The 9,541-nt window shown below is 54.6% G+C and overlaps 1 protein-coding gene across 1 annotated transcript; it reads right to left on the bottom strand.

Moving 5' to 3' along the window:
• Positions 1-128: 128 nt before the first annotated feature.
• SOX8 (SRY-box 8) lies at positions 129-4,153 on the bottom strand. Its single transcript, XM_027902552.1, has 3 exons — positions 3,708-4,153; positions 2,302-2,540; positions 129-1,449 (listed from the first exon to the last, which is right to left on the bottom strand). Exons 1-3 carry the CDS (start codon positions 4,148-4,150, stop codon positions 716-718), a joined length of 1,416 nt encoding a protein of 471 aa, XP_027758353.1. The 5' UTR covers positions 4,151-4,153; the 3' UTR covers positions 129-715.
• Between the last annotated feature and the right edge of the window lie 5,388 nt (positions 4,154-9,541).

The raw sequence follows: 9,541 nt of genomic DNA, 5'->3' as shown, positions 1-9,541 counted from the left end.
AACAACAACCAAAAAAAAAAACAACCAAAACCATTTTAAGCTTCCAAAGAAACAAAACAAAATGTTAATTACAGCCAAACCTTGCTTAGAAGAACTCCTGACTAAAAAAAAAAAAAAAAAGCAAAACAAACACTTCAGACATTGAATTGGTTGGTCCCACCAGACTGGTTTGTTCCCACGGGATTGTTCCATGGAATAGCCGGGTTTTTGGGGTTCATCCCTGTTGGTCCCAGTGAGTTCTTGCCCTCAAGGTTGGTCCGTTCCTCACATTGCAATAGACCCTTTAAAGTCTCAAACGGCTTGTCCCGTTGTTTTCTCTCCCCCTTTTTCCCACCCCCCTGCTCCACTTTTGCACTTGTCACCTTCCCCTCGAGGAAGTTCAGTTCAGTCCTCACAGAGGAGTCGAACGGTCCTTCATTTATTCAAAAGGCATCGCCGGTCCTTTGCTTTTGTTTTTTTTTTTTTTTTTTTTTTTTTTTTTTTTTTTTTTTTTTTTTTTTTTTTTTTTTTTCCTTAAATCATATTCATCACAGAAAAATAGAGCTCTGTCCTTTCGGAGAGTTTCGAAGCAAGGGGACACCCAGTCGCAACGAGCAGAGTTCCCAGCGGCTCAGGAGGCACTTTGGAAACTTATCGCGGCACTCCACGGCTCTTCCTCTTCGTTCCTTCATTAGTGCACATTTCTGGGAAGCCCTGGAGGGGCCCCACACATCCTTTAAGGCCTCGTCAGGGTCGTATAGACCGGCTGGTCCCAGTTAGCGGTGGGGCTGTGCGCCGGCGGGATGGACAGCCCGTTGAGGATGGGCGTCGCGTAGGGCCGGCGGGACGAGTGGAAATAGGGGTACTGGTAAATGCTGGAGGGGTAGCCGGGGTAGGGGTTGTAGTAGTTGGAGCTCTGCAGGTCCGTGTAGTCGCACTGGGAGCTGGAGAAGGAGGCGGCGGCCGTGGCGGAGGCGGCGGTGGTGGCGCAGGCCTGGGCGCTGTAGGAGCCGTAGTCGGAGTGCGCGGGGGAGCCGTGGGACTGGTCGCTGTAGTGGCTGGGGCTCAGCTGCTCCGTCTTGATGTGGGGCCTCTGCTGGCCCGGCTCTGCCGCCGGCGGCGACGCCGAGGCCGGGCTTTTGTGAGTCCACACCTGGGCGGCCCCGCCGGCGCCCGCGGCCGAGTGCGAGTAGGACGCGCCGTAGGAGCCGGCGGCGCCGGGGCCGTGCTCGGCCGGCAGGGCCGCGTGGCCGTTGAGCGGCAGGTACTGGTCGAACTCGTGCACGTCGAAGGTCTCCATGTTGTTGATGACCTCGCTGCTCAGCTCCGAGATGTCCACGTTGCTGAAGTCGATGTTCTGGCGGCCGCTCTCCACGAGGCGCCGGCCCTCGTGCTTCAGCTCCTGCTTGCTGCCGTGGTGGAGGTCGGTCTTGGGGGTGGTGGGCGGCGTGGGTGGCCCGTGGGTCTGGCCTGGGGACGGAGAGACAGCGAGGTTTAAAGAGTGACCACAGGACACCCAATTCTTTCAAGGACTATTTAAAAAAAAAAAGGCATTTCTCCCATCTCTGTAGGATTTAAACCTACAGCCCCATGTTGGAGGTGGGTGATGCCCCCCACAACCACGCCAGAAACCGTTTCCTTCCTGGGGTACAAACGAGGGATGGTGGAAAAAAGCGGGTGCTGGCTCATAGTGGGAAGGAGAAGCCAGGGAATGCACTGTGGCCATCAGCATCATTTTGGGACACAGCGGGACATCCTGACACCAAATGCCCTGCCCCGGGGAAGCAGAACCAGGGGGTGGGTTCCGAGGGCCCTGCTCTCCCCACAGGCAGCCAGAAGCCAGCCCGGCTGTGCCAGAGGCAAAGCAGCCCCGGGGCCGGGATCCGCGGCCAGGCTGGGCGAGAGCACAGGCGCGTCTGAGGCTGCGGGACGGTTCGCAATCCTCCTGGAATCTGTCAACACGCGCCCGGAGCCAGCGCACCACTCCGGGGGGAACTCAGAGCTGCGGGGGGAGCTCAGTTCTGGGACCGCTCCCCAGGCACCCTGATTATTAACCCTTATTAACTCGCAATTAATTTTCCCCGCTCTGGGACCAGCCGGGGGAAACGGTACCCACGCGCTTTGGGGATTTCCTACGGCACAGTCGGCTCTGGGAGCCTTCACTACAGCAAACTGGTGCAACACCTCCACTCCTGCCTTGGGATGGTCCCAATCCCACCGACACCCGTGCAGGGAGGCAGATGAGCCCGTGCCCGCCAGCAGGTTCGTATCCCAAACAACCCACCCAGGGCGGGCAGACGCTTCGCCCTCGGGGCTCGTTACCTGTGTGGTCCCCGTGGTGGTGGGGGTCGGCCATGCCCCCCAGCCCGCTGTCCCCCTTGTAGATCTGCGTCCCGCCGTGGTGGCTGAGCTCGGCCCCGGAGTCGGAGTCGCTCTGCCCGGCTTTCACGCTTTTCCTCCTCCGGGGCTGGTATTTATAATCCGGGTGATCCTTTTTGTGCTGCACCCTGAGCCGCTCGGCTTCTTCCACAAAGGGACGTTTCTCGTTTTCGCTCAATAAACTGGTTTGGTGTGGATTTTTTTTTGGGTTTTTTGATAAGGAGAAAGGGGGGGAAAAAAAATCCAAAATTAGTATCTGTTCCCTAAGAGTTTTCAGCCTATTTTCAGGCTCGCACATCCCCACTTCCCATACACTGAGTTGAGCAACCAGCAAGTTAATTACAAAATGAATCTGCTGTGGCAAAAAAAGAGCAAAAATCCACAGATCAAAATACCAACCACAGAGGCATGAAACCCCTTGCCACTATAGATAGTGACAGCTGGGCAAAACAAAATCCCCCTTCCCCATTTTCAACGCCTTTCCCAACTATAATTCCCACGTTTTTCCTACAAATGCCACCCCCTCACCGCGACAAACATCTCCAGCTTTGTTTGGTGCTTACAAAGGAACCCCAAAGGCACCCGCGATGGGATTATTGCTTTCCAAACTCTACCCCCTGCCCCAGATCTCTTCTTTGCAAACTCTTGGGAGTGGCTCAAGCAGCAGCAGGAGCATCTCAGGAAAGATGGGAGTTAGGAGGAGAGACAGCACGCGGGAAAATGTGGCCCGGGGCAGAGCCTTGGAAGGCAGAGCTGGGATACCCCCAGCCAAATAAAAGTTTGCATCGGTGGGAAGCACTGAGCAGATAAGAAGGGAAATCAGGAAGCTCATTAAAATATCAGCTAAAAATCGGTTATGTGCGTTTATAGCTCGTTAAGCTAGCAAGCCAAGAGGAAAAAAAAATAGGAAAAGACATAAAATAAGTAATTAGAAAAAAAAAAGTCTCATTGCCTGGGGATGGGGGAAATCCTAGCCAGGCAAGGGAAGGGCCCTAGCTCTGAGTCTCCGTGATGGAGCAGGGAAAATCCACGTGTGGCACAGCGCTGGGGCGGGACCGAGGGTGTCCAAGCCGCTGCTCGGGGGGGGGTTTTCAGAGCAAGGACCGGCGCGTCCTTCACAGCGTGCGGGGATGCTCGGGGGGTAAGAGGTAGGGTTATAACACAGTTTGAAGCGCTTCCCGTGGGCAGGAAAAAAAACCCCGAAGATTATTAATAAAAACACCGCAGGAAAAAAGGATTAATAATAACACGGCAGGAAAAGGGTTTAAAGAAGCGGCGGGAGGGGGGGGATCCAGGCGCACAGCAGGCAGAGCCGCGCGGGGGGGGGGGGATGCGGGCTCGGGACTCACCGCCAGAGCTTGCCCAGGGTCTTGCTGAGCTCGGCGTTGTGCAGATGCGGGTACTGGTCCGCCAGCTTCCTGCGGGCGGCCTGCGCCCACACCATGAAGGCGTTCATGGGCCGCTTGACGTGCGGCTTGGCCTTGAGCGATCCGTTGCCGCGGACGGGCATGGGCACCAGGCTCCAGTCGTAGCCCTTGAGCACCTGCGAGACGGCGTCGCGGATGCAGGCGGGGAAGCGCTCGTCCACCTCGGCCGCGTCCACCTTGGCGCCCAGCGCGGCGGGGCCCGGCGGGCGCGGGGCGGGCGCGGGGGCGCAGCCCAGCCCCTCGGAGCCGGCGGGGGACAGCGGCGAGTCCGAGTCCGAGTCCACGTGCGACATGGAGCTGGTGGTGCCCGCGGGGCTGCACGGCGGCTCCAGCGCTTTGTCGTGCTCCTCGGTCATGTTGAGCATCGGGGAGGGAGAAGGGGAGAACAGCCGGGCCGGGGGCGCGCGGGGGCGGCCGCCGCGCGCTCCTCGGGAAGGCGAGAAAAACGGCAAAATCGAGCGGAGAAAGACACACACAGAAATATAAAAAAAAAAAAAAAATCAATAAAAATAATCAAAATTCAGCCCAGAAGCCTTGGGCCCCCCCCTCCTTCCACACGCCGTCCTGCAGCCGCCGGGGCCCCCGCGCTGCCCCGCGCTCCACGTCCAGTGCGGAGCGGGGCCCCCGGCAACAAGTTACTTTAAGGGGAGGGCGAGCGGCTCCGCCCCCGCCGCCGCTCCCCATTGGTGCGGAGCGAAGGCTGATTTGCATAAGGGGCGGGGCTCCCGGCCGGCGGGGGTCGCTGCCCGCCCGCCCCTCACAGCCCGAGCGCCGCCGGTGCCGCACGGGGGTCCCGCCCGGGGCTCCCCTGCACGACCTGGGGTGGGGGGGGAAAAAGGCGGCTGGACGCGGCCCGGCCCTGCTCCGGCTCCCCGGTCCGCCTCTCCCTCTTTCGGCTCCTCTCTGGTGTTTTTTGTTGGTTTTTTTTTTTTTTTTTTTTTTTCCGCTGCGAATTGCCCGGGGGCTTCACCGCACCGCGGGACCGGCGGGGACCACCCCCCCTCCCCCGACGGTGGGATGTGTTTGACGCTCCAGTAGATTTCGTTTAATTACCGGGACCGCCCGGTTTTGGGGGTGCAGCGGGGAGCGGGTGCGGACCGCGGTGTCCCTCCCCGAGGAGGCGCGGAGAGGCAGCAGCTCCTGGCACAGCCGGTTACTCCCGGAGCCCCTTTCCCGGGGGATTTTGGGGAGGTCGGTGGATGGCAGGGGGATCAGAGCCCACTCATGTGTCCCCTCCGTGTGTCCCCCCGGGCCGCCGTGAGCTCCTCGCAGCCCCGAGCGCGTCGCTTCCCCGCCTCGCTCCGCTGCCTCCAGCGGGCAAATAGCGGAGGAAATCGGGAATTGCTGGGAAAAAAGCGACACGAGACCCTCCGTGTCCTCTCGCCCGACTTTCCTCTGCTCCCTCCCCGCGGCGGGGCCGGGGACCCGCGGGAGGTCCCGGCCGGAGGAGGATGCTGCACCTCGGGGTGAGCCTTTGGGTGCGGGGGAAGGGGGGGGTTGCCCCTAAAATCTCCCCCATCAGCTTAAGCTGCCCCTCTCCAAGCGCGAGCCCTGCTTTTGCAGCGTTTATTTGGAGCATTTGATTTTAATTATCCGTGGAATTCAGCCTTCTAATTGCGACTCTGGAGAGAGAAAAAAAAAAAAAGGCAACTCCCCAAATTCCAGTTTTATCCGCTGCTTCCCCCCGGAAAAAAAAAAAAAAGAGGGCCCACGTACAAGATTGGTTTGGGGAAAATGTAGAAATTGGGCTTTGAGTATTACAGCATTTAAAAACTAATAAGAATGTGATGATTTCAGAGTGTTTTGTTTAATTACTGCAATGTGTAATAATAAATAAAGCGTATGCTTTGAACTGAACACCCATCTGCTTTCTATGTGAAAATTCATATATTCTCCTAAAGTGCAAAGAAGGATTTTATTTTGTTTTTAAAAATTCTGTTTTCCTTATTTAGTAGTTTCTCGAGATTTCAGCTTTCGGTTTGCAGAGTCACAAAGTGAGAGTTACTTCCTGACAAAGTTATTTTAAGTATAATTTTATGAAGTGTCTTTTTAAAAAAAAAAATTATTTTGAGGCTCAAGTCAAAATATAAATAAGTTGGATTTTCAAATGAGGAATAATTGAAATTTTCTTCCAAAGCTTAATAAGATCGGGGAAGAGTTTGTTTCCCTGGGCTTTAGCCCAGTGGCATTACAGGGCTGTTGGACACTTGCAAAACCTTTTTTTCCCCCCTCATGTGACATATAATTAAAGTATGTTCCTATAAACCCTGACTCGTTGGGCTCTCGCAGCTCTTTAATAACTTTACCTTACGATTTACCTGACTCACAGAATTTCAGTGTTTTAGTGGTGGCTGAGTCAAGCAATAATCACTATTTTTAGTCCAGCTTTTCCAAGCCAGCCTCTCCTTCTGGAGCACCTTCCTCGGGAGATCCGGCCCTCGCTGCGTGACTGAGGCTGGGAAGGGATTTGTGGGATCCTCGGAGTGGGATTTGTGGGATCCTCGGAGCGCTGGGGCAAACCCACGGAGGTAGGAATAAAAACAAGGGCCCCTCTTTTCTGTTCCCTGCCTCCAACTCCCAGTCAAATTCCTGCAAAAGAAGCCCCCAAGGACAGCAGGAATTAGAGACTTCAGTTTTCTCCCCGCTTGCTGCTGCCTTTCAGGGCTCTCCAGCTCTGCCCGAGGCAGGGAATTGCATTTCCCAGCCCACACGCTTCAATTCCTCTTTGTCCAAGGCAGGTAGAAGGAGGACAGCTTTTGGGAGTCGCTTCCTCTTGCTGCAGAGGTGGGCCCAGGGAAGAGGCCGTGCCTGGGAGCGGAGCAGGGAGCGTGTCCTGCGGCACGTCTGGCTTTGGGATGCGGCACAAACCGTTTAGGGTTTCTCTGTGTGTCGGTTCTCGGCTGATTTGGTGCGGGGAGCGACGATGTCCTGCCTCGCACACCGGGGACACGGGGACAGGGGGGAGCTGGAGCACCTGGGAAACCTCCTGAGAAGTTCCCTCATCCAGGACCTGGAGTGAGGGAATGCTGGGAGACCAAGTGGGTTCAAGTGGGGCTGTTTGTCTTGCAGGGTCTCACGTTCGGTTCCTGCCTGACAAAGGCCCAGCCATGTTTGCCCAAAGGCTGGAGCTGTGGGGCAGGTCCTGCCCTGATCCCATGGGATGGGTCATCTGTCCTGCCCCAGGATGCTGCAGCACAGGCCCTGACAGCAGGATTCCTAGGGAGAGGGTGCAGAGCTGGGAGGGAAGAGCCGAGGTTCCTGTTGCCCAACGTGGGGGATGTTTGGAGAGGATTTGGTGGAACAGAGGTGGGATATGTTTAGAGAGGATTTTGTGGAGCAGAGCCAGCTGTTCCTGGCAGCGTGGGCACAGCAGAGGTTGATATTTGGAATATTCCTTCATTTTCTTTGGAGTTTGCTGTGGCCTCCAGTAAAGTTCCTGGCCAGCTCGCACCGATGTTTCTGGGAATCAGGCACTCAGCATGAGGTCTGCTTGCTTGGCTCCATCACTGTGTGTCACTTGGGAACCCTCAGAATCCCTCTGGGATGGAGGTGGCCTGACCTCCCATCCCAGTTCCTCTCTTCCATACCCATTCCTTACACAGGGATAAGAGTGTGTGGTGTGTGCAGTGGCTTCAGAGCAGGCAGAGCCCTGCTAGAGCCAGGGAGGAGAAATTTCCTCCTCAGTGGAAGACTGGGAAGGCATTTTTGGAGCATGAAAGCACGTGGGAATCACTGGACATGATGGATGCGCTCTGTGGTGCAAACACACACCACACTCCTCCCCTGGCTGGGTGTTGGCCCAGCCCAAAGCTGGGCTTTATCCTTAATCTGAACAAGAGGTAAAGTTCTCATTTATCAAAAACTGGCCTCCTTTGAAGTGCCAGCAGATTTTACATGGGAACTCCAAAGAGCAAAAAGAAAGAGTCTTACAGGGGGAGAAAAAAACAAGCCCTGATCAGATAAGAGCAACCTGTGCATGGTGTTAAAATAAGCCCCTGACATGTGCAGGATTAATGCTCTGCCCGGAGAACGTGGCAGCTCGGAGGTTGCTGTGAAACAATGTTCAGGCCTTTTCAGGAAAGCTCCTGGTGTCTGAAAAGAAGATTAAAAAAAAAAAAAAAAAAGACCTGTGGTAACTTTCTACTCACTTCAATTAAAACAGCAGCAGAAGGGCCAAAGAACTTTGCTCTCGAGGTGGACAACAGTGGTGGGTCCCATCCTACAGCGTGTGCTTGTGACAGCTCCAGCACACAACCAGTGCCTGCTCATGGGATTTTAAGGCTAAATTTATATGACTCCCTTGCCTGCAGGTCAGTTTAGGTCCAAAATTTGTCTCCTGTTCACATAAAATGAGCCTTGTCTCATCCAAAGCCCGTGCAGACACGGCACTTGGGGATCCGGGTTAGTGGTGGACTTGGAAGTGCTTGAAATGCAAGTGGGATTCCTAAGCCCTTTTCTAGGTTTCATCATGGCAGCAGATATCAGAGAAAAGGGACATTCAATGTCATTATGTTACTTTTACTCAAATATTCTAAAATATCAGCAAGAAAGGAAAATGCTTTTGCAGGATCAAACCTCACACGTGTATGAGTTACACAGCAAGACCAGGTGAGCTGTTGGCAAAGGATCTCCTCTTTCCTCCTGCCCAGCACAGCCTGGATGGCATCTTTTCAAAATGATGGAGATTTATTAGGATTAATTATGATTACTGTGATTATTAATTGTTTCTCCTGTGGTCCTGCTTAGGAATCCCTCTTCCGAATCAGCACCTCCTCGTTGTCCTGTACAAATACAGGAGGAAAGAGAAGGTAATTCTTCCTCTGAAAATCCTTTTCAGCCTTAATCCTGCTAACCCTGGAGTTAAAGATCGGCTTTCCACAAGGAAAGAGCGGTGATTTTAAAGGCAAAATTATAACCGCTGCAAAAATCTTAACTACTGGAAGGAAGCTCCCAAATTCTCCGTGAGACCCCCCTCTCCCATTTAGCAGACGCAGCTGAAGGCTCAGTGGGATGGTGTATGACTGCATTATCCATAACTGAATGTATGTTCTCTTTAGAGGAGCCCCCAAACGTTAATGCTGCTTTACAAACCAGTCATTTCTGCTCCCGCTCCCTTTCTGTGTTTTCTTTGAACCCGATTCCTGGCAGCCAGAGGGGCGAAAGGCCAGACCTGAATGAACACAGAGCAATTTCGGGTGCCAGGGACAGCAGGGTTGAGGTGCTGGTGGGGACAGCTGCTGGGGGCTGGGACAGTGAAGGCTTGTTTCCCTGGCACTTTTGCAGCTGTTTGGAACACAGCAAAATAGGGTCGGGCGGGGAAGGGGGGGGGGGGACGTGGCGGCCGCCGGTTGTTGAATGAGGATGAGCATCAATGATGCCCCTGCCCGCCTGGCATTCATGAATCGCCCTCCCTTGGAGCCTCCGAGGCTCTGAAATGTCTTCTTTTGCCTTATTTGCTTGGGGGGCCTTACACTGTTTTCTTTTTTTTTTTTTTGGTGCCTCGCTTGGAAAAGAGGGAAAGTGGCGCCCTGGAAATAAAAGTCAACGGTAAAGAGATAAGGGAGCAGAAAACCCCCCCTACAAAGGATGGTCCTCACAGAGCTGGGGCCCAGCAGGGATTTGGGACAGAGAGGTCATTTGATGTCCTAATCAACTGGTTTGGCACGTGTTTCCTTTCATAGCTTGAATCATCTTCCAGTAAAGCCAGGAAAGGCTTCCATTGCCTCTTCCGAGAACTGGATCAGTCCCTTTTAGGA

The sequence above is a fragment of the Empidonax traillii genome, unplaced genomic scaffold (genome assembly GCF_003031625.1).
Source record: "Empidonax traillii isolate 1590-97213 ecotype Southwest subspecies unplaced genomic scaffold, ASM303162v1 scaffold888:size428694, whole genome shotgun sequence".
NCBI lineage: Eukaryota > Metazoa > Chordata > Aves > Passeriformes > Tyrannidae > Empidonax > Empidonax traillii.
The sequence above is the reverse complement of the archived record's forward strand: the minus strand, read 5'-3'. Positions and strand labels throughout refer to the sequence as shown.